Source organism: Rana temporaria, chromosome 4 (genome assembly GCF_905171775.1).
Source record: "Rana temporaria chromosome 4, aRanTem1.1, whole genome shotgun sequence".
Lineage (NCBI taxonomy): Eukaryota > Metazoa > Chordata > Amphibia > Anura > Ranidae > Rana > Rana temporaria.
This window is the reverse complement of record NC_053492.1, coordinates 462845950-462871450: the sequence shown is the minus strand read 5'-3', so window position 1 is coordinate 462871450 and position 25501 is coordinate 462845950. Positions and strand designations below refer to the sequence as shown.

At 46.5% G+C, this 25501-nt stretch overlaps 1 protein-coding gene across 1 annotated transcript in view; it reads right to left on the bottom strand.

The window, feature by feature from the left end:
* Positions 1 to 25501, bottom strand: part of CHGB (chromogranin B) — an 83846-nt gene that overhangs the window by 43450 nt on the left and 14895 nt on the right. The window contains exon 2 of the mRNA XM_040351685.1: positions 15449 to 15492. Coding sequence (XP_040207619.1) covers positions 15449 to 15492 — 44 coding nt within the window. The remainder of the gene's footprint in view (positions 1 to 15448; positions 15493 to 25501) is intronic.

Genomic DNA, 25501 nt, shown 5'->3' with positions numbered 1-25501 from the left:
ATATGTGCATAGAAAATCTATGGGAGCGGCAAATGCTTCCGGCGTAACTATACGCCCATGATACGACGGCGTAGGCAAGTTACGTCGGTCGTAGGAAGCCTATTTTTAGGCGTATCTAGTTTTGTGGGCACGGCGCACAGATACGATGGCGCATAGTTACACTTACGCGGCGTATCTCGAGATACGTCGGCGTAAGTGCTTTGTGAATCCGGGCCTATATCTGTTACCATCTCATCATGCTTGCTTTCTAAAACCAATATCAGAATAAACTGAGCTACACAACGACCAAACCATTGCTACAACGGTAGATCCATTCTAAAGAATTTCCATTTTCACAGCTGTAAAATCAATAAGTGGCCAATGACTAGCTCCAGGGCCCTGTGGCGTGATTATCTGCTGAACTGGTCAAAGTTTATTGCTGGAATTTAATAATGGATTCTTGTTAATGGGATCTTGTTATAACAGATCTGCTATTGCAATTTAGCGTTCTATTAGAAATAAATATTTTACATTTTTACACAGTCTGTTAATATGTACCATATTGCACTGAAGAGGCAAATTACATTTTACTCAGAAATGTCCCTTGATAACTTTTGTTACGCTCTGTCTAAAAATCAATCGGTTCAATTGATTGTACTGTATACTGATTGCCACAGGCTGTCCATTGGTACATGATGGGGGTCTGCTGCTAATAGAAGTCCAATTCCTTTTTGTCTTCTTCAGGGAACTTCAAGATTTGTACAGATACAATTATGTTCCTGTCATGAGCAATTGATTTATTATTGGGTGTGTAAATCGGATAATTTGCATTGTCAAATATGGCAGCCAGCAGATGGAAGAGCATACAACGTGCCTAGTGAGAGTTTCTATTGTGACAGGTTGAATAGTCATCACCTGTTTATTACAAAACGTTTGGAAGGATATACAGATAAGTACTTTGGGCCAAATTCTCAAAAGGCTTACGACGGCGCAACGCCATTTTCGCCGTCGTAAGTCCTAATCTGGCCTGGCGTATCTATACGACTGATACTTAGAATCAGTTACGCATAGATATCCCTTAGATCTGACAGGCGTAAGGCTCTTATGCTGTCAGATCTTAGGCCTCGTACACACGGACGGACTGTCCGCTGAAAACGGTCCGCCGGACCGTTTTCAGCGGACATGTCCGCTCCGAGATTTTTGTCTGATGGTTGTACACACCATCAGACAGAAATCCGCGCGGACACGATACGCGGTGATGTGGCCGCGCCGTCGCCGCAACGATGACGCGGCGACGTGCGCGGCCCTGGAAGGTCAATGCTTCCACCCATGCGTCGAATCACTTCGACGCATGCGAGGGCTTTCGGCCGAGCGGACATGTCCGGTGAGTCGTACAGACGACCAAACATGTCCGACGGACAGGCTTCCAGCGGACATGTTTCTTAGCATGCTAAGAAACATTTGTCCGCTGGAAACTGTCCGATCCGCCGGAAAATTGTCCGGTCGGACGTACAGACGACCAAACATGTCCGCTGAAACTGGTCTGCGGACCAGTTTCAGCGGACATGTTCGGTCGTGTGTACGGTGCCTTAGATGCAATTTTTTTTCCGCCGCTAGGTGTCGCCGACGTCGTTTTCCCCGTCGTCTATGCAAATGAGCTATTTACGCGAGATTCCCGAACGTACGCGCGGTCGACGCAGTGAATTTACGACGTTTCCGTAGCATTTGCGACGCGTAAAGTTGCGCCTGCTATATGAGGGGCAACCAATGTTAAGTATGGCCGTCGTTCCCGCGTCGAAATTTAAAAATGTATGTCGTTTGCATTTACGTTAACGTCGAAACCAATGACGTCCTTGCGCAATGCACGTCGGGAAATTTTAGGGACGGCGCATGCGCAGTACGATCGGCGCGGGAACGCGCCTAATTTCAATGATCCACGCCCCCTACCTGGATCATTTGAATTAAGCGGGCTTGCGCCAGAGAATTTACGCTACGCCGCCGCAACTTTACAAGCAAGTGCTTTGTGAATCAAGCACTTCCCCGTAAAACTTGCGGCCGAGATACGTTACGCCGCCAGAGTTTTACTCCATTCTACGAGAATCTGGCCCTTTGAGTATTTCCAGATCAGCTTGTCATGTTCATGCCTACAAAAATTAGCTTTGTCCCTGCCTATAACAACCAATCCAGAGATTTTATTTTCTAAAAGTAAAATAAAATGTAATAAGCAGCACAGGAGGGAGGTAACTAACTTTTTTAGGGCACCAGTGAAAGAAACCATGAAGGGGCCCCCTGGCTCTTACTACTGATCCCGGGACTCTTTACTCCCATCGTGGGACCCTTTATTACGGTTCCACAGCAGGCCACCTTAATGCCTTCTTAGGGTCCCCGCACAGTGGCGGAACGCCAGAGCCCAGTTGCAAGTGCAACCTTTGCAACCAGGTAGTTCCGCCACTGGTGTCAGTAGTTAATTTTTGTTGTTTTTTTTTTTACCATTTTATTATTTATTTTTTTACAATTTTATTTTTCATCATTTTTTACTTTTTTTTTTGGACCCCAAATGGGGTGCTCTGGTGAAATATCAGTGGTCTAAACAGACCCGTCTTTTCAGCAAAAGCTCCTCCCAGGCATATCGCGTAGGTGCGTCCGAGTAACGGCGTTTCCAAAAGAAGCCGAACATGCAGATTATACGCCTGCGCCGTATAGAGCCGACTAGCAGATCTGCATGTTCGGCTTCTTTTGGAAAAGCCGTGACCAGTAGCGGCTGGTGCTCAAAATTTTTGGGGGGGGCGCAAACGAAAAAAAAATTGCAGCCTCACTGTGCCCATCAAATGCAGCCACTGTGCCATCAATTCGCACCACTGTGCCATGCCATCAAACGCAGCCACTGTGCCATTAATTGTCACCACTGTGCCATGCCTTCAAATGCAGCCACTGTGCCATTAATTGTCACCACTGTGCCATTCCATCAAATGCAGCCACTGTGCCATTAATTGTCACCACTGTGCCATGCCATCAAACGCAGCCACTGTGCCATCAATTCGCACCGCTGTGCCATGCCATTAAATGCAGCCACTGTGCCATGCCATCAAACGCAGCCACTGTGCCATCAATTGTCACCACTGTGCCATGCCATCAAACGCAGCCACTGTGCCATTAATTGTCACCACTGTGCCATGCCATCAAACGCAGCCACTGTGCCATCAATTGTCACCACTGTGCCATGCCATCAAACGCAGCCATTGTGCCATCAATTCGCACCACTGTGCCATGCCATTAAACGCAACCACTGTGCCATGCCATCAAATGCAGCCACTGTGCCATGAATTGTCACCACTGTGCCATGCCATCAAACGCAGCCACTGTGCCATGCCATCAAACACAGCCACTGTGCCATCAATTGTCACCACTGTGCCCTTTAATTGTCACCACTGTGCCCTTTAATTGTCACCGTTGTGCTCTTTAATTGTCACCGCTGTGCCCTTTAATTGTCCCCACTGTGCCCATTGTCCCCACTGTGCCTATTGTCGCCACTGTGCCCATTGATGTTGCCGCTGTGCCCTGTAAAGTGCCCCTTTCCCCCCCGCCCGGCACTTACCTTTACTGGAGTCAGCCATTCACGTCCCTCCATGTCTTCTACCGCCCTCGATGACTGACAGGCGTCTCAGCCAATCAGGTTACCGGTAGCCAGAATCGGCCAACCTGATTGGCTGAGACGCCTGTCAGTCTTATCCAAGGAGCGCATCCTTAGTGCGTTCCTTGTATAAGCTTCCGGGACCCGAGGGCTGTACTCGGAAAAGCCTATCAGAGCCGTTGGCTCAGATAGGCACTTCCGTACAGCCAACCAGCTGCCGTTATTCAGATGGCCGGACATGAGCGCCGACCATCTGAATAGAACAGCGGCAGCGGCGATAATAACATAGATTCGTGCAATGCATGAATCTATGTTATTAGACTCAGTGGCGGTGAGAGCCAGAGGGGGCGGCGCTCCAGCGCCCTCTATGGACGAACCGCCACTGGCTGTGACTCGGACGCGGGCAATACGGGGGGCGGGGCCTTATCCGCCGGGGCGAGCTTTTGCTGAAAAGACGTTAATCATCTGGGCGACCTCCCAGATGACATGCCTCCTCAGCTTGGAAACGCCTACTCCTGCGGGGAGAAGTACCTGGAAGCCCGAATGAAAAGATAGATTATAAGGTATGCACAGCCTACTGCGGACTGTACATGTTAGAAGTCTAAAGAAGTTGTTCTGAGAAAAATGTTATTTGGGTGAACCTCCGCTTTAAGTCCAAGTTCCTCCATTTGTGATATCAGGGCCTGACTTCACAAATGTGCTTCTGGAGGAATGGTCAAACATTCCCATAGACACACTCCTAAACCTTGTAGACGGCCTTCCCAGAAGAGTTGAAGCTGTTATAGCTGCAAAGGGCGGGCCAACTCAATATTGAACCCTACGGACTAAGACTGGGATGCCATTAAACTTCATGGGGTAGATTCAGGTAGGGGCGCGCAATGATACGGCGGCGCAGCGTATCGTATTTACGATACGCCGCCGTAACTTACAGGAGCAAGCGCTGTATTCACAAAGCACTTGCTCCGTAAGTTGTGGCGGCGTAGCGCAAATGGGGCCGGCGTGAGCCCGCGTAATTCAAATGTGGAAGGGGGGGTGTGTTTTATGTAAATAATGGATGACCCGACGTGATTGACGTTTTGTACGGACGGCGCATGCGCCCTATTCGCGAACGACTTACGAAAATGACGTAAAAAATTCAAATTTCGACGCGGGAACGACGTCCATACTTAACATTGCGTGCGCCTCCTAATAGCAGGAACAACCCTTCCCCCGAAAAAGCCTAACGTAAACGACGTAAATAAATTGCGTCGGGCGTACGTACGTTTGTGAATCGGCGTATCTAGTTAATTTGCATAATCTATGCCGACAACAACGGAAGCACCCCTAGCGGCCAGCGTAAGAATGCACCCTAAGATACGACGGTGTAAGAGACTTATGCCAGTCGTATCTTAGGCTAATGTCGGCCTATGTAGCTTTCTGAATACAGAAAGTAGATACGCCGGCGCAGCTTTGGAATTACGTGGCGTATCTATGGATACGCCGGCGTAATTCTTTCCTGAATCTATTGAAAATGGGGAGGGTAGTGCTGCGCTAATCAGTGGTGAATGGATAAGTGAATAAACAGGTGGGGGAGGGGAATGAAAGTAGGTGTAATTGAAATGAGGAGCAATATAGCCCAAATGGCATCAGCATAAAAATAAATATAAATGATCAGTGAACAATAACAGTAATGGTGCAAATCATATAACTACACAGGTTCCTCTTAATGTGATGAAATACACTATAAGTAATGGTGCAAAAAAAATCCCAGGTAACTGTGCTAAGTGACACTCCTATACTGGTGATAAACAGTCCATCAACAGAGTTTGAAAAATATTAGCAAAAAATATAAGTAAAATTTCAAAAGTCCAAGAAAGCAAAAGTGCAAGTGTAGGTCCGCAATATGGAGTGAGAGGAAAATGGGTATCCAGTGATCCTTTTAGGGTAAGTAAGGATGTCCCCTTACCTTACTGCTGTAAGGTAACAGCATATAGATCCAACCACATTAGATGGTTCACTCGATGGGCTCTGATCCAACAACGGCAGGTCCTCCTTGGAGTTCTCGTCCCAGATTGGTCAGTTTCTCGCCCCAAAGAAATAAAGCATCGATGGTGTGATACCGTTTTAAAAATTTTAATTCTCAAAGAAAATAGACAGGGGTACTCACATAATCCAAAATACAATTGAGCATGTAAAAAAGAGGGGCAATCTGTCGCCAACGTCACCTCCGATACCTCTCAGTGGACTCATGCGCATTCGTCACTATCATGTGACTTACTCCTGAGGAAGTCACATGATAGTGACGAATGCGCATGAGTCCACTGAGAGGTATCGGAGGTGACGTTGGCGACAGATTGCCCCTCTTTTTTACATGCTCAATTGTATTTTGGATTATGTGAGTACCCCTGTCTATTTTCTTTGAGAATTAAAATTTTTAAAACGGTATCACACCATCGATGCTTTATTTCTTTGGGGCGAGAAACTGACCAATCTGGGACGAGAACTCCAAGGAGGACCTGCCGTTGTTGGATCAGAGCCCATCGAGTGAACCATCTAATGTGGTTGGATCTATATGCTGTTACCTTACAGCAGTAAGGTAAGGGGACATCCTTACTTACCCTAAAAGGATCACTGGATACCCATTTTCCTCTCACTCCATATTGCGGACCTACACTTGCACTTTTGCTTTCTTGGACTTTTGAAATTTTACTTATATTTTTTGCTAATATTTTTCAAACTCTGTTGATGGACTGTTTATCACCAGTATAGGAGTGTCACTTAGCACAGTTACCTGGGATTTTTTTTGCACCATTACTTATAGTGTATTTCATCACATTAAGAGGAACCTGTGTAGTTATATGATTTGCACCATTACTGTTATTGTTCACTGATCATTTATATTTATTTTTATGCTGATGCCATTTGGGCTATATTGCTCCTCATTTCAATTACACCTACTTTCATTCCCCTCCCCCACCTGTTTATTCACTTATCCATTCACCACTGATTAGCGCAGCACTACCCTCCCCATTTTCAATTGCTTATGGTTTGATACACCTTCCAGTGCCGCAGCTGTACCTCCACTTCTCATCACTTTCATTTCCCCTCCCCCTTTCTTCCCCTCTCTGTTTCCCCTCCTTTGATAAGCGCGGTAATATCCATCTTTCCACTTTCCTGAATCTACCCCCATGTGTGTGTAAAGGCAGGCGTCCCAATACTTTTGATAATATAGTGTACCTTCCTTAGCACAAGGTTCCCATTTTGAATGAATGAATGCTATACCAGCAACAATAGATCCCCCAGCAAGCAGCATTAATAGACCCTCCAGCACACCGAAGCAACCCTTACCATGACTACATTCAGTGCCGGAACTGCGTTCCCGCTAAAAAAAAGCCCTGCTCTTTTCACCTCCCTCTTTTACTTTCTCCCTCATATTCTCTCTCTCTCCTCTATTCCTCTCTCACTTTTATACTCTCTCTCTCTCCCCCCCCCTCTCTCTCTCCCTCCCCCCCCCCTCTCTCTCTCTCTCTCTCTCTCCCCCCCTCCCCTCTCTCTCTCCCTCCCCCCCCCTCTCTCTCTCTCTCTCTCTCTCCCCCCCCCCTCCCCCCCCCCTCTCTCTCTCCCTCCCCCCCCCCTCTCTCTCTCTCCCCCCCCCCTCCCCTCTCTCTCTCCCTCCCCTCTCTCTCTCTCTCTCTCTCCCTCCCCTCTCTCTCTCTCTCTCCCCTCTCTCACTTTTATTCTCTCTCTCTCTCTTTCTCTCTCTCTTTCTCTCTCTCTCTCTCTCTCTCTCTCTCTCTCTCTCTCGCTCTCCTCTATTTCTCTCTCACTTGTATTGTCTCTCTTTCTCTCTCTCTTTCTCTCTTTCTCTCTCTCCTTCTCTCTCTCTCTCTCTCTCTCTCTCTCTCTCTCTCTCTCTCTCTCTCTCTCTCTCTCTCTCTCTCCGGTGACTCATCCAGCCCCAGTGACTTCTGAACCTCTGGAAGAGAGAATGCAATTATATGACAGTAATTGGGTCCGTTTGTCATCAACATTTTAATTATCTACAGCATCAGATGTGTAAAGAAAAACGGTGCACAGCAAGTGCAGCAACCATCCTGTCTTGTACAATTATCAATTAGAGCCCTTTCACACTGGAGAGGTTTTCAGGCGCTTTAGCGCTGGAAATCGCCTCTGCTTAGCGCCTGAAAGCGCGCCTCCCATTCATTCCAGTGTGACTTTTCACACCGGGGCGGTGCACTTGCGGGACGTTCCGAAAACTCCTGCAAGCAGCATCATTGGGGCGGGTTGGAATTGCCAATTCATTCCCATGGGCAGGGCGTTTTGGGAGAGCTGAATAGCGACTGAAAAGCGAATTGAAAGCGACGGAAAACAGGAGTTTTTATCCCTTTTTTGGGGGTTAAATGCACCCCGTTAGCGGCCGAAAAGCACAGCTAAAATGAGCGGCGCTTTAGTACTTTCAGTGTGAAAGCGGTCTAAGGCCCCGTACACACGGCCGAGAAACTCGAAAGGCAAAACACATAGTTTTGCTCGTCGAGTTCCTTGTGAAGCCGCCGAGGATCTCGGCGAGCCAAATATTCCCATTCCCGTTAGGGAAAAAGAAGACATGCTTTCTTTTTGGCCCGACGAGATCCTCGTCGGTTTCCTCGTCAAAGTGTACACACTTCTTGCTGGTTTTTGCCGAGAAACTCGGCCGTGTGTACGAGGCCTTAGGCCTCGTACACACGACCGTTTTCCTCGACAGAATCCATCAAGAAACTTGGTGGCAGAGCTTTTTTTGCCGAGGAAAACGGTTGTGTGTTTGTTTTTCATTGAGAAAACTGTCGAGGAACTCGACGAGAAAAAACAAGTTCTCTTTTTCCTCGTCAGGAGTCTCAATTTCCTCGTCGGGCTGGTTTTTCGACGAGAAACACGTTCGTGTGTATGCTAAGAAACCCGCGCATGCTCAGGATAAAGTATGAGACGGGAGCGCACCTTCGGTAAAAGTAGCGTTTGCAATGGAGATAGCACATTCGTCACGCTGTAACAGACTGAAAAGCGCGAATCGTCTCCTACCAAACTTTTACTTAACACGCAGTAACATGAGATTAGCAAAAGCAGCCCCAAGGGTTGTGCCAGTGGAATCGAACTTCCCCTGCCATCGTATGTGTTGTACGTCACCGCGTTTGAGAACGAGGAGATTTGGCCTTGACAGTGTGTACGCAAAGCAAGCTTGTCAAGTTTCTCGACAAGCCTAACAAGGAACTCGTCGAGGAAAACGATGTTTCATTTACGACGAGTTCCTCGGTCGTGTGTACGAGGCCTTATATTCTCAAATAGCTGGATTCAGGTAGACCTGCCTAACGTTAGGCAGGCGTAGCGTATCTCATATACGTAAGTTAGAGAGGCAAGTGCTGTATTCACAGAGCACTTGCGTCCTAAGTTACGGCAGCGTATCGTAAATGTGCCGGCCTAAGCGCCCCTAATTCAAATTGTGAAGAGGTGGGCGTGTTTTACGCTAATTAATCGTGACCCGACGTGATTGACGTTTTTTACGAACGGCGCATGCGCCGTCCGTGGACATATCCCAGTGCGGATGCTCCAAATTACGCCGCAAAGACTTATTGGTTTCGATGTGAACATAAATTACGCCCAGCCCCATTCACAGACGACTTACGCTAACGACGTAAAAAAAAAATTCAACGCGGGTCCGACGTCCATACTTAAAATTGGCTGCGCCATCTTTTTGGTGGAATATCTTTAGGCATGAAAACGGCTTATCTTTACTGCGACGGCCGGGCGTACGTTCGTGAATAGGCGTATCTCGCTGATTTACGCATTCTAGGTGTAAATCAGTGTACACGCCCCTAGCGGACGGCCTAAATAGACAGCTAAGATACGACGGCGCCCACGGTCGTATCTTAGCTAGATTTAAGTGTATCTCAATTTGAGAATACACTTAAATTTAGGACGGCGCAGATTCAGAGTTACGACGGCGTATCTACTGACACGCCGGCGTAACTCTCTCTGAATCTGGCTAAAAGATTTTATTTTCCTTTCCGGTGATACATTTTCCTACATTGGTTTGAAACAAAAGACGTCTGAAACTCAAGGGAATCTCTGAGACTTTGAAAAATGTAAATGTGTGAAGAAATGTATCTGAAATAGGGAGATAATGGTGGTGATCACAGTGCAGATACCTCTGACCACCACTTTACTGAAACGTGACAAATTATTCGGATGAATTGCTATGGGATATGGGAGAGGAGAGGGGGGGGTCCCTGCATTTTACACATGGTTGAATAAATAAATCTGGTTCTGCTATACTGTACATCTGAATAATCAGTACCGTGTTTCCCTGAAAATAAGCCCGGGTCTTAAATAAATTTTGGCAACAAAAGACACAGTAGGGCTTATTTTCGGGGTAGGTCTTACCATGTAATGTGTTGTCTTCTCTCCCCCTCTCCCTCCCTGCCTGTCAGGAATCCCCAGGGTGAATGCTTGTAAAATCCTAGAATCCACTCTATTACAGTATTATATAATGTACAATGTGTGTGTTTCTGTAATATCATTGTGCCAAATTCCTTTGTTATAGCGCCGCTCTGCACTTCTGTGACCTGCCGGAGCTCTTTTCCCTTCAATTATATTACAGAAACACTCACATTGTACATTATATAATACTGTAATAGAGAGGATTATAGGATTTTACAAGCATTTTAAACTAGGGCTTATTTTCGGGGTAGGGCTTATATTGCAGAACACCGCTGCTTTGAAAATTCAACATCAAAACAGTCAGAGGGATTTGAAAATACAGTGGAACCTCGGATTACGAGCATAATCCATTTGAGGAGAATGCTCGTAATCCAAACTACTCGCAAATCAAAGCGAGTTTCCCCATTGAAGTCAATAGAAACTAAAATAATTTGTTCCGCATTGACTTCAATGGCATGCAATACCGCATGCGGACAGAGGTGGGGGGCGCCGCAGAGCCTCGGAAACGGCCGGAAAGGCCCAAGGATATCTTGGCTGACCTCTGCAAACCTCGGAAAGGCTCTGGAACGTAGTATTTCCGAGTCTTTACAAACATTTTCGCTTGGCTCCGGCGCCCCCCCCACCTCAGGCCAAACGTGGTACTGCACACCGCTTTGGCCTGAATCCTGCAAGTTTTGCAAGACAACACTCGCAAACCGAGTCAGGATTTTTTCAAATACAGTGCTAGTATTGCGAAACGCTCGTTAACCGCATTACTCGCAATCCGAGGTTCCACTGTACAGAATTTCACTATATAAGCTGAGTTTACTGTTAAAAAATAAGTGTGAAATGCAAGACTCCAGTGGGTGTCCGCTTGCCGCCTTCTCACTGTATCCTTACTGTGGAGGAGTGCGGGGTGTAGCAAGATGGCGGCGACGGACCGTCACTTCCGTTACAAATTCTGACGGGTCGTCTAATCTGATGAAACAGTGGATCAGATCTAATGCCGGCGGGTGACAGTGGACACATGCCCGCTGTCATCCGCCGCCCCATATAGAACAATGGGTGGTCCGACTGTGTCCACCTGAAAAACGGACAGGCGGACCTGATCAGTCGCTGGTGTGAAAGGAGTCTTACAACTTGTTTTCTTTATAAAGCACCCACAGAATGAGTAGAAAAGCCTGTCCCCTGTCAGCATGCTGCAGAAAAGGACCCTTCCTCACTGTGTGGAAGCAGTGATCTCTCTGCCGAGGTGTAATGCACCCCCTGCTGGGTCAAACCTATAGCTTTACAATCCATAAAGCTCATTCTCCCAGCAAAGCTCATGGTTCCATGGTGAACTTTGGTAGAGAGACCAGTGGGGTGGATTCAGTAACGACTTGCGCCCTCTTACGGAGGCGCAGCGTACCGGTTTAACGATGCGCCTCCGTAAATTACGTGCGCTACGCTTCATTCATAAAAGCAGTAGCTACGTAATTTGCGCGGGCGCTCCTTAAAAATGCCCGGCGTAAGGGCGCGTAATTTAAATGATCCCGTAGGGGGCGTGGATCATTTAAATTAGGCGCGTTCCCGCGCCGAACGTAGTGCGCATGCTCCGTCGGGAAACTTTTCCGACGTGCATTGCGGCAAATGACATCGCAAGGACGTCATTTGCTTCAACGTGAACGTAAATGGCGTCCAGCGCCATTCACGATTCACTTACGCAAACAACGTAATTTTCAAACATCGCGACGCGGGCACGACGGGTATACTTAGCATTGGCTGCCCCTGCTAATAGCAGGAGCAGCCTTACGCGGAACCCGACGAACATAAACGACGTAAACTGCGTACGTAGGGCGCGCGTACGGTTGTGAATCGGCGTTAGTATGCAATTTGCATACTCTACGCTGACCACTACGGGAACGCCACCTAGCGGCCATCGTAAGAATGCAGCCTACGTTACGACGGCATAAGAGCCTTATGCCAGTCATATCTTAGGCTGCAGTCGGCGTAACAAGCTTTCTGAATACAGAAAAGTCGTTACGCCGGCGCAACTAAGCAATTGCGCTGCGTAACTATGGTTACGCAGACGCAATTGCTTACTGAATCCACCCCAGTGTTTCCACAAAGGGAGCAAGGGCCCTTCTCTGCAGCATCGTAACAGAGGACAGGCTTTTCTACACAAGCTGTGGCTGCTTTCTAAAGAAAAGCACAATGAAGGCTTTGCATACTTTTTGTTTGTGTGTAAAGTTGAGTTGAATTTTCAGTGACGGGGTCAGCAGCAAATTTAAAAACAACTCATCATTGGTCTAGCACAGGGGTCTCAAACTGCCGGCCCTCCAGCTGTTAGGAAACTACAAGTCCCATCATGCCTCTGCCGGAGGGAGTCATGCTTGTAACGGTCAGCCCTTGCAATGCCTTATGGGACTTGTATTTACGCAACAGATGGAGGAGCCGCCAGTTTGAGACCCCCTGCTCTAGCATTTATTTCATGACATCCCCAAGGTTTTGTTTCTGTGAGATGGAGTCATAGCACGAACCAAAGCGAACGCGCAATAAACGGTTGCATTAGAAGTCTATTTAAGGTTCCACAAGGGAAAAAGAGAATTGACAATATTTCACTCTGACATATATTGGACCACATTTACTAAGCGACACAGAACACTCATTTATCTGACAGCCTGAGACCTAATTGAGGAGATGATGCAGGTAATAGCAGGCAATATATTGTCAGAGTGTACTCAGGAGCCACAATATTCCCTTCCGAGGATATCTACCAATCATGCGTATTACCGCGCTGTCCAAATAATAATATCTTACAATAAGTCTGACTGGGAAATTGCTCTGACTTGGCAGATAGAGAAACATCTACTAACACGGGAGGAAATTAATATCTCTGAGTTCTCACCATCAGAACAATGCAGAGTAACTACATTCGGCAAGAACAATGCAGAATAACTACATTCGGCAAGAACAATGCAGAGTAACTACATTCGGCAAGAACAATGCAGAGTAGCTACATTCGGCAAGAACAATGCAGAGTAGCTACATTCGGCAAGAACAATGCAGAGTAGCTACGTTTGGTAAGAACAATGCAGAGTAACTACATTCGGCAAGAACAATGCAGATTAACTACATTCGGCAAGAACAATGCAGAGTAGCTACGTTTGGCAAGAACAATGCAGACATGGCCGGTGCAAGGATTTTTTCCAACTCAGGCAAAGATGCATTTTGCCGCCGTCCCTCCCCCCCCCCTCGGCGCACACACACGCACAGGGCACAACACATCAGGGTCCAGTGCACATCAGGGCACGGCACATGAAGGCACAGTGAACATCAGGGCATAGCACATCAGGGTACAGCACACCAGGCCACATCAGGGTAAAGGGCACAGCACATCAGGGCACAGGGCACAGTACATCAGGGCACAGCACATCAGGGCACACAACATTGAGGCACAGCAGACTGGGGCACAGGACATCGGAGCACTTGGCACACATCAGGGCATATTGGAGCACATCGGGGCATATTGGAGCACATTGGGGCATAGCGTATACCTGGCAGCCAGTATGCAGGAAGCATCTATGATAAGTTCTCTCTCATGTCACGCTGCCCCGGGGCCTCTCCTCTCTTCTCGTCCATCCCAGATAATGTCACAAGCAAATGGGGATGGACGAGAAGAGAGGAGGGGCCACCGGGGCAGCGTGACATGAGAGAGAACCTATTACACACACTGCCAGTGTGGCTGCAGCGCTCCCCTCCCTCTTCCTCCTCTACACTTCACCACCGCCGCTGCGTAGCCAAGGCGGACGAGACAGACAGTGAGACTGTGTCACACACACACAGACCTAGCGCCAGCCCTGCCATCTCCTCACACCCAGACACAGGTGACCCCCCCCCCAGCAGTCCTTAGCCCCCAGTCCCCGCCCTCTATCCCCGCACACATCCCCTGTAAATCCCCGGTAGAGCCCGGCACCGTCCGCCATCATTCATCCGCAGCTCCTTCCCGACACCAACAGGTGGAGCGGAGAACCAGAAGAAGCTCAGCGCAGCGAGCAGAAAACACTCAAACACTCTCAGCCAGAGGCAGCTGCTGGCCAGGGAAGAGAACGCGCTCCACCAATCAGGAGAGGAGAGGGCCTGTCCCGGCGGGCAGTCACTTGTCTGGTAATGTGCCTGCTCTTACCTCCCGCAGCGGCAGCCCTGAGTCCAAAGACACACACACTCTACGATCGGGCGGGCGACTGTCCCGGTGACCCGCTCAGTTTTCCACCCTGTTCCCCTGGCGGCGCTGGCGCTGTAAGGCAAGTTCCCATGTTGCCTTGCGCTAGCGCCAGCCCTGAATGCAGAGTAGCTACATTCGGCAAGAAATATGCAGAGTAGCTACATTCGGCAAGAAATATGCAGAGTAGCTACATTTGGCAAGAACAATGCAGAGTAGCTACATTCGGCAAGAAATATGCAGAGTAGCTACATTCGGCAAGAACCATGCAGAGTAGCTACATTTGGTAAGACCAATGCAGAGTAGATCCTGGACTGCCGCACTCTGATAGGCGAGTGAACAAGGGATAAATTCCAAAGCTGTATGACATCTAAAAATTCATGCAACCCTGCAATCAATAGTAGTAAGTGGAATAAATCGCCTATCAGAGTGCGGCAGTCCAGGATTATTTCTTTTTTCCATGGATCAGCACAGAGTCTGCACCTGTCAGTGCAACAGGGCGGGAGCACAGCATAGGTTGCAGGGCTTGGAGCGGTACTTTTTTCCATAATGTCACAGTCACGATAAAAATCGCAGATCGCCGCCATTACCAATAAAAAATATATATTAATAAAAATGCCCCTTTAATCCCCTTTAACTTTTGCGCAAACCAATCAATATACACTTATTGCGTTTTTTTACCAAAAATATATAGAAGAATACGTATTGGCCTAAACTGAGGACAACATTTTTTTTTATATATTTTTGGGGATATTTATTACAGCAAAAAGTAAAAAAATATTGCTTTTTTTTCAAAACTGCCGTTCTTTTATTGTTTATAGCGCAAAAAATTTAAAAAAGCGCAGAGGTGATCAAATACCACCAAAAGAAAGCTCTATTTGTGGGAAAAAAAGGATGTCAATTTTATTTGGGAGCCACGTCGCACGTCCGCGTCAGTTAAAGCGACGCAGTGCCGAATCGCAAAAAGTGCTCTGGTCAAGAAGGGGGTAAATTCTTCCAGGGGGGCTGAAGTGGTTAAAACACACAGTGGAATTGTATTATATAAAATGATACATGAATACGATAAACAATGATTTGATAGTAACAGCACAGGAACCTCTACTTCCCACAACGTCTCTCTTTATATCTCATGTATCAGCCATCTTTCCTCTCTTATCTATAGACATCACAATATCAGAAGGACATTCCCCTGAAGAAGTCCGATTACTTACCATTTCTTCCTCTCTGCTTCCTTTATCAAACGGGGCGGCATTAACTGAAAGGAGAAAAAAATAATTGTTACACAGTATATATTACAGAATACAAATGAAAAGATATCAACATGTTGGTCTCCCTGGTATTTTTATTTTTTATTTTTATCTGATCCAGTATTTAGGCAAGAGCTGGATTTTAATAGCCAATTACTATTGGAGTCATGCAGTCCAGAGAAGTAATGTGTATGATGTCGTCTATGCTGTCTATAATAACTATGGTTCATATGAATCCTGCCCAAGGCTGGAGAACAAATCGCCTTGTTCAATGGTCTACAGTCTGACATAAAGAAGTTGTGCCTAAAGAGACCCTGTCAGTACTGGGACATAGTCATCTACTGTGTTTCCCTGAAATAAAGACCTAACGTTATTTTCCAGAAGGGCTGCAATATAAGCCCTACCCCGAAAATAAGCCCTAGTTTAAAATGCTTGTAAAATCCTATAATCATCTCTATTACAGTATTATATAATGTACAATGTTTCTGTAATATAATTGCGGGGAAGAGAGCTCCAGAGGGTCACAGAAGCGCAGAGCGGCGCTATAACGAAGGTATTTGGCACAACTATATTACAGAAACACACACATTGTACATTATTAGCCAGATTCAGGTAGAGTTACGCCAGCGTATCAGTAGATACGCCGTCGTAACTCTGAATCTGCGCCGTCGTATATTTAAGTGTATTCTCAAATTGAGATACGCTTAAATGTTTCTAAGATACGACCGCCGGCGCCGTCATATCTTAGCTGTCTATTTATGCTGGTCGCTAGGGGCGTATCTCGCTGATTTATGCCTAGAATGCGTAAATCAGCGGGATACGCCTATTCACGAACGTACGCTTGCCCGTCGCAGTAAAGATACGCCGTTTACGCAAGGCGTCTTCAGGCGTAAAGATAAACCACCAAAAAGATGGCCCAGCCAATGTTAAGTATGGACGTCGGAACCGCGTCAAATTTTTAAATTTTTACATCGTTTGCGTGTGTCGTCCGTGAATGGGGCTGGCCGTAATTTACGTACACGTCGAAAGCAATGAGTCTTTACGGCATAATTTGGAGCATGCGCACTGGGTCACGTCCACGGACGGCGCATGCGCCGTTCGTTCAAAACATCATTCACGTGGGGTCATGCTTTATTTACATAAAACACGCCCACCTCTTCACAATTTGAATTAGGCGTGCTTACGCCGACACATTTACGCTACGCCGCTGTAACTTAGGACGCAAGTGCTTTGTGAATACAGCACTTGCCTCTCTAACTTACGGCGGCGTAAGTGAGATACGCTATTTTCAGGGAAACACGGTAGTGCCCAGGGCAACGATGCCAAACCAGAACTATCCAGGTACCATGAAATGGGAGGTGAATCAGCCACAATTCAGGGACACCTTAGCAAACTCTGGAGGAACCCCAGGGTTCCATGAAACCCTGGCTGAGAATGACTGCTCTAAGGCCTGGGATAAGGTGTATCCTAGTCCTTGCATGCTTCTATAGGCTTAATACAAATAGTGGCTTCATGTCTCCTCATTTATTGTAAAGGGTTTGTTGAAATGAAGACGACTGAAACCTGTAACGGTCACCACCGTTTACGATTTCCATTCCATCAACCACGACAGCTTATCTGACACTCCAACCATCCAACAGACATCAGACACGATTCATCCAATTTCCCAGAATAACGAGACCGACAAGCTCTGTTACTGGTTTCAAAATGTATGAATTAACACTTTTAATGGTATCTTAGCTTTCTTATATACAGTACAAGCATGTTACAGCTAATCACAGGGACAAAGACACACTCCACCCACACATCACACAATGGGGGGCTTCAATACACCTTCTCTTAGACAATGACATTCAGTTGAGTTAATTATTAGTCATTATCCAGACAGCCTGTCTCCGCATACAGCTTGACAAGTCACATTCCACACACAAAACAGTGTTATTAGCATCACACAATGGAATGTCTTAGGAGCAGACCTAATTAGCACAACAGAATGCAATCACAGCTTTCATCACTACAGTAGCAGACTTAGTTAGCATCTCAACAGCCTAGGTTAAACATTGAAGTAGACACGCTTATTGACCGGTTGGGGGTCAGCATTAACCAAACCGTAATATTCCAAGATATCCTGCAAAACATGAATTATCATTTATCAGTCACCCTATGCCCAAAAGGGGCACAGGGTGACCCTAGACCCAAGAGTCATTAGTGACGCTGGCACAGGAGTACCCCACATCCTTCAAAGGTCTCTGGGTGTCACGGGCCATTCCGTTACAAAACCACTTGGGGAAACTGCAAGTAATATCTGTGTGCCAACTCTATTCTGGGCATGCGGTCATACCAGTCATTTCTGTGGGCTGTACCACACTGACACATTACTGCTGAACAAAATACTTTTCCATGCTTTACATATACAGGTGTCTGCATCTGAAGTCCATATGCCAGTACAGTAAAACTTTGGATTGCGAGCATAATTTGTTCCAGAAACATGCTTGTAATCCAAAGCACTTGTATATCAAAGCAAATTACCCCATTAAAAAATAATGGAAACTCAGATGATTCGTTCCACAACCATTTATTCATAAGTCCTTCAGTTTATAGTCCATATAAAAAGATTATAGCAATGTGATCGGTTGTGTAACCATAAAATGTCCATCCACAAATGGAAGCCTCCACAAGACATGGATGAGTGAGTTTGGGGTGGAGGAACTTGACTGGCCTGCACAGAGTCCTGACCTCAACCCAATAGAACACCTTTGGGATAAATTAGAGTGGAGACTGCGAACCAGTGCCCCCATTAGTTTTATATTATCTCCTGTTAGGACAACTGAAACTAAGCAAAGTAGTAGAAGGAATAAAACCGAAAGGGGAAGTGTAGACTGGCCACTTGGCCAACTGTTTCTAAGGCCCCATACACACGATAGAATCCATCCGCTGAAAAATCCCAGAAAATGGGTTTCAGCGGATAGATCCTATGGTGTGTACACTCCAGCGGATCTGTTTCCGCGGATATTTCTCCCCTGGGATGGATTTCCAGCAGATCGAATATTTGCTGACATGCCAAACAAATCCATCTGCTGGAATCCATCCCAACAGATGGATCCGCTGGTCTGTATAGACTCACCGGATCCATCCGTCCGAAGGGATCCCCCGCATGCGTCGTAATGATTCGACGCATGCGTGGAATTCCTTATATGACAGCGTCGCGCACGTCGCCGCGTCATAATCGCGGCTACGGCGCGACGCATCATCGCCAGAGGATTTCGGCGCGGATTTCAATGCGATTGTGAGTACACTCCATCGCATTAAAATCTGCTGAAATCCTCGAGAGGATTTATCCGCGGAAACGGTCCGCTGGACCGTATCCGCGGATAAATCCTCCCGTGTGTATGGGGCCTTAGCTGTTGGCACATAACATGCTCTGAGGAATGCACAAAGTTGCATGAATTTTATCAAGCGTGCTGATGCTTAAACTCATCTACAAGAGACAGATCCTCTTTAATATGGGTTCTGTTTCAAATAATAAAAAAAAAAAAAAAGAATAAAAAATAAATAAAGAAATTGGATAAAATCAAGTTACTCTTAATATCTCAGAAAAGCAGCACTGCTTTGATGTCTTAGTAATATAAATGCTGTGCCGTGTAGAGGATGCAATCACTGCAGTATAAGGATATGAACGATCCCCTACGGTTTACTTCATCTGCTCATGTGTACACACACAGCAACTGGGCGGCCAGCAATTATTTACACCCCATCAAACAACATCTGTACATGTTCCAGGGATTAGTTATTTAATTATAATAAGCACAAAGGCATTATACGCTCCTTAGATCATCGGACTGATGTGAGGTTATATAAACTCCCCTGTACACTACTGAGTCATGGTGGCTTAAAGTAGCGGATCTATCACTGAAAATCACACTTCACAGCAATCAATAGGGCATGTATCTGCATGATCAAATCACATAGCAGAGGAGAGAAAAAAAAATCCCAAGAAATTATTTAAGTACATAGGCCCATATTCTCTCTAAATGTCCGCGGGCGGCGCGTAAGGCATTTACACTCCGCCGCCCCAAACTACAGGAGCAAGTGCTGTATTCCCCTAAACACTTGCTCCGTAGTTTGGGGCGGCGGAGTGTAAATGGCCCGGCGTAGCCACGCGTATCTTCAAGGGGGCGGCTTCTATTCAAATTAAGCGCGCCCCCGATTCTAAGTAACTGCGCATGCGCCGGGCTTAAAAAAGCCCAGTGCGCATGCTCCAGTTCTCGGCGGAAAACGTCAATGACGCCGACGTGTGCGTCATTGACGTAAAGTCGTATTCAAGAACGACTTAGGGAAACGACGTAGCCGACGGAAAAACACGACGCGGACCCGACGCTATCCGTAACATGGCCTACGTGGGACATGCGGAAACTTACTCCTCATATAGCAGGAGTAAGTTTCCGCTTACGCAAACGACGTTAGCGACGGGTACGCGACGCGAAATCGTTCGGGAATCGGCATAGCAGGCTCATTTGCATAAACAAATGAGACCCTCACGTAAATGCCATCTAGCGGCGGGCGGCGTAATTACATTTAAGATCCGACAGTGTAAGTGACTTACACATGGCGGTTCTTAAGTGTATCTATGCGAAAATGATTCTAAGAATCAGTCGCATAGATACACGGGCCAAAAAAGAGAGATACGATGGAGTATCCTGAGATACTCCATCGTAACTTCTCTCAGAATATGGCCCAGTAATAGTAAGAAAGGGAGGTCAGATCATATTGGTCCTATACAAAAAGGTGGTGAGATGGCGAAGGTATGGAATGTATTCTTCTCCCCAGTCTTCACATGGGAATCAGGGGGCTTCAGCAACCAAAACTGCAATGTTTATCCTCATGACACATCACAGGAAGCACCTCCATGGCTAACAGAGGACAGAATTAGAAATAGACTTGAAAAACTTAAAATTAATAAGTCGCCGGGACCAGGTGGCTTGCACCCGAGGGTGCTTAAGGAACTCGGTTATGTGATTTTTACCGACAGTCTACTGACTGGAATGGTACCAGCTGACTGGAGAAAAGCCAATGTAGCACCAATATTTTAAAAAGGATCCAAAACACATCCCTGGGAATTACAAACCAGTTAGCCTAACATCAATAGTATGCAAGCTCTTGGAGGAGATGATAAGGGACTATATGCAAGATTTTAGTATTGACAACGGTATCATTAGCAATAATCAGCATGAATTCATGAAGAATCTTCTTGCCTGCCCGACTATACACGAGTGTACTGCGCTCGATATATGCCGGCGCAGTATTCAAACTCGGCGCGGGAAAGCGGGGATCGAGCGGGGAGGACGCCGCAGAAGGACGCCGGACCCGACGAAGAGGACACCCGAAGCCGCAGACGGACGCCGGACCCGACGAGGCTGCCGATGGACGCCGTGCAATACACCAAAACTGTAAGTACTAAAATGTTTTTTTACAGGAATGTCGGGTCCACTTTAGGGGTGTGCGCTATACGCCGGAGCGCGCAATACCCCGATAAATACGGTAACTGGGTACTAATATTTATAGGTAACGTTGATCCGGGGAAAATCCGATTGCCTCTCGGGGGATCAGGAAGGAATTTTTTCCTCTGCTGTTGCAAATTGGATCATGCTCTGCTATTTTTATTTTGCCTTCCTCTGGTTCAACTGTGGGTGAAGGATTGTGTATATGGGATTGTAATATTATTATCATCTTATATAACTATGTAACACGTGTACAGGTGGTGCTGGTCTTTCTCCTTATGCCGCGTACACACCATCACTTTATGTGATGAAAAAAAACGACATTTTTTAAAACGTCAATTTAAATTTTTTCATCACATAAAGTGATGGTGTGTACGCAGCATAAGAAAGCCACGCATGCTTTTCAAGCTAAATCTCACAAAAGCATTTACTTTTTTTTTTTCTAAAACGAAGATTTCACACAGGGACGAAAAATAAAATATATATTTTTTTATTACTTTTACTCCACACCTTGGGCCAGATTCACATAGGTTAGCAGATCTTTAGATCCGCGTAACCTATGTGATTTAAGATCCGCCGCCGCAAGTTTTAGAGGCAAGTGGATAATTCACAAAACACTTACCTCAAAACTTGCGGCGGCGCGACTAGGGGGAGTGTATTATTTAAATCAGGCGTGTCCCCGCACCGATTTAACTGCGCATGCGCCGTCTGTGAAGTTTCCCGGTGTGCATTGCTCCCAATGACGTCGCTAGGACGTCATTGGTTTCGGCGTGAGCGTAACTTGCGTCCATCGGTTTTGTGAATCGACGTACGCAAACGACGTAAAATTTCACAATTCGACGCGGGAACGACGGCCATACTTAACATTGGCTGCGCCTCATAGAAGCAGGGGTAACTATACGCCGGGAAAACCCTTACGTAAACGGCGTAAAGTGACTGCGTCGGGCCCGCGTACGTTTGTGAATTGGCGTATCACGCTGATTTACATATTCTCAGCGTAAATCAGCGAGAACGCCCCCAGCGGCCATTTTTAAATTGCAGTTAGGGTCCGAGGTGTAAGTCACTTACACCTGTCGGATCTTAGGCATATCTATGCGTAACCTGATTCTATGAATCAGTCGCATAGATACGACCGGCCGAACTCAGAGATACGACGGTGTATCAGGAGATATACCGTCGTATCTCTATGTGAATATGGCCCCTTGTCTCCTGCTGAAGAGAGAGAGGACCACCTTGATCTTCAGTAGGGATGATTCATAGCTATGAATAAGCACTGTATGAGAGCGTGAAACGCGTTAGCCCTTTTTCCTGATTTTTTGCTGTGACATCCATGTTGTGACCAGTTTTTATTAAAAGGAACACCTTTTTATTTTTGGAGTGCGGCCATCCAGGTTCTTTCTTATACAGTTTTACGACAATAACTTATAGGCTTTAAATTGAGCACTTTTGAATTTGAACGTTCGAGTCCCATAGACGTCAATGGGGTTCTAAATGTTTGCGCGAACGTTCGGTCCGTTCGAAGGTTCTGGTGCGAACCGAACGGGGGGGGGGGGGTGTTCGGCTCATCCCTAATCTTCAGTCTACAGAAGCGACGAGAAATGCACATGTAGTACTCTGTTTTCTCTTTAGAGCCAAATCTCACAAAAATCGTTTTTTTAATAAAACTTAAAGCGGTGGTTCACCCTAAAAAACAAGTTTCTACCATGAAATCCAGCATACTAGCGTGAGCTACAGTATGCCTTTATTTTATTTTTTGCGCCGTACTCACAGTTTAATCCTGTAGTTACCGTATTTATCGGCGTATACCGCGCAGTTTTTTGCCCTGAAAATCAGGGCAAAATCGTGGGTGCCGATATACGCCGATACCCGCTTTCCCGCGCCGAGTTTGAATACTGCGCCGGCATATAACGAGCGCAGTACACTCGTGTATAGTCGGGCAGTCTCGGCTCCTCTCGCGCTGATGTCCTGGACGTACAAGACGTGAGCGCGACAGTAGCCGAGCCTGCCCGACTATACACGAGTGTACTGCGCTCGGTATATGCCGGCGCAGTATTCAAACTCGGCCCGGGAAAGCGGGAAACGGGCGGGGAGGACGCCGGACCCGACGAAGAGGACACCCGAAGCCGCAGACGGACGCCGGACCCGACGAGGCCGCCGATGGACGCCGCGCAAGACACCAAAACTGTAAGTACAAAAATCTTTTTTCCACAGGAATTTCGGGTCCACTTTAGGGGTGCGCGCTATACGCGGGAGCGCGCTATACCCCAATAAATACGGTAAGTTTCAGACTCCACGCGGGGAATGGGCGTTCCTATGCAGAGGGGAACATGATTGACGGCCGGCTATGGCGCGTCACGCTTCCCGAAAATAGCCGGAGTAGGACTCGGCTCTTCACGGCGTTATACGGTGCCTGCGCACAGACTAGGAGCTGACTGCTCAGGCGCCGTGAAGAGCCAAGTCCTATTTCGGCTATTTTCGGGAAGCGTGAGGTGCCATAGCCGGCCGTCAATCATGTTCCCCTCTGCATAGGAACGCCTACTCCTCGCGGGGAGTCTGAAACTTAACTACGGGATTAAACTGTGAGTACGGTGCAACAAAAATAAAATAAAGGCATACTGTAGCCTGCGCTAGTATGCTGGATGGCATGGTAGAAAAACAAAAACATTTTTTAGGGTGAACCCCCACTTTAAATAATGTCATGAAGAATGAAACATTTTTTTTGTGAACTTTTACATAGCAACTCTTGATAACAGAGAGAAGACTTCTTGGATTATCAATCTGCAGTCACAGATAACAGGGGTGCAGGTAGTGCTGGGCTTTCTCTTTAAAAAAAAACAAGCATACTTTGCAAGGCAAAGCTCACATAAGCATTTATATCTATAATAACAAATAAGAAGAAAAGGAAGAAAACATAAAATTTGACCAGATACCATCATGCTTTCTCTTTAATAAAAAAAGCAGACCAATTATTAAACCCGTGGCTGCATGAGAACAAAAATGTGATCTGTTGGCGGTTACTGAGTTGCAGAGCGGAGATATCCTGCTTTCCTCATTATGGAATATATCTTTTTAGTGGTTCTGATGTGGTTATTTCATCTGGATTAAAAATAAATGAGCATTCCATTCTAAAGGCTGAGCGCTTTGATAATGATTCCAGTTTCTAGAACATACAATTAATGCGTGGTGTAGGATCTAGCGGCAACACATTAAATTATCCGCTCCTTTTTGGCTTTGATATAAGGAATGCTGAAAACCGCCATTACAGATTCAGAAACTCATTATAAAACATTTTTTTACATCAAACTACATTATATCTATAAAGTCTAATCAAAGCATTGAACCCATTGTGTACAGCCACACAAATATAATGCTTTTGGGATTAAACTGTGCCAGAAGTAATGAGGATGTGCAAAGAGCAGTAACCCCCTAGGCACCAATCAGTTTTATTTATTATTTATTACAGGTATTTATATAGCACTGACAATTAATGCACCTCTTTACATACTCAGGACCAAAGATAATGTTTTCCTGGGAGAGGGGGCGTTCAGCCTGGAGTACCTAGAGAAAATACAACTGTCCCCAAGTCAAATCTCCCCAGTACAGATCTCCCCCTTCCACTAATAATGATTCCCTTCCCCCAGTACAGATCTCCCTCTACCACTAATAATGATTCCCTTCCCAGAGTAAAGATCTCCCCCTTCCACTAATAATGATTCCTTTGCCACAGTACAGATCTTCCCCTTCCACTAATAATGATTTCCTTCCCCCAGTACAGATCTCTCCCTTCCACTAATAATGATTCCTTTGCCACGGTACAGATCCTCCCTTCCACTAATAATGATTTCCTTCCCCCAGTACAGATCTCCCCCTTCCACTAATAATGATTCCTTTGCCCCAGTACAGATCTCCCCTTCAACTCATAGCGATTCCTTTCCCCCAGTACAGAGCTCCCTCCTCCACGAATAATGATTCCCTTCCCTCAGTACAGATCCCCTCCCCTTCCACTAATAATGATTTCCTTCCCAGTACAGATCTCCCCCTTCCACCATTAACGATTCCCTTCCCCCAGTACAGATCTCCCCCTTCCACTAATAACAATTCCCTTCCCCCAGTACAGATCCCCCCTTCCACTAATAATGATTCTTTCCCCCAGTACAGATCTCCCCCTTCCACTAATAATGATTCCCTTCCCCCAGTACAGATCCCCCTTCCACTAATAACGATTCCCCTTCCCCCAGTACAGATCTCCCCCTTCCACTAATAACGATTCCCCTTCCCCCAGTACAGATCTCCCCCTTCCACTAATAACGATTCCCTTCCCCCAGTACAGATATCCCCTTTCAATAACAATGATTTCTTTTCCCCAGTACAGATCTCCCCCTTCCACTAATAATGAGTCCTTTCCCCCAGTACAGATCTCCCCCTTCCACTAATAATGATTCCCTTCCCCCAGTACAGACCTCCCTCTTCCACTAATAATGATTCCCTTCCCCCAGTACAGACCTCCCTCTTCCACTAA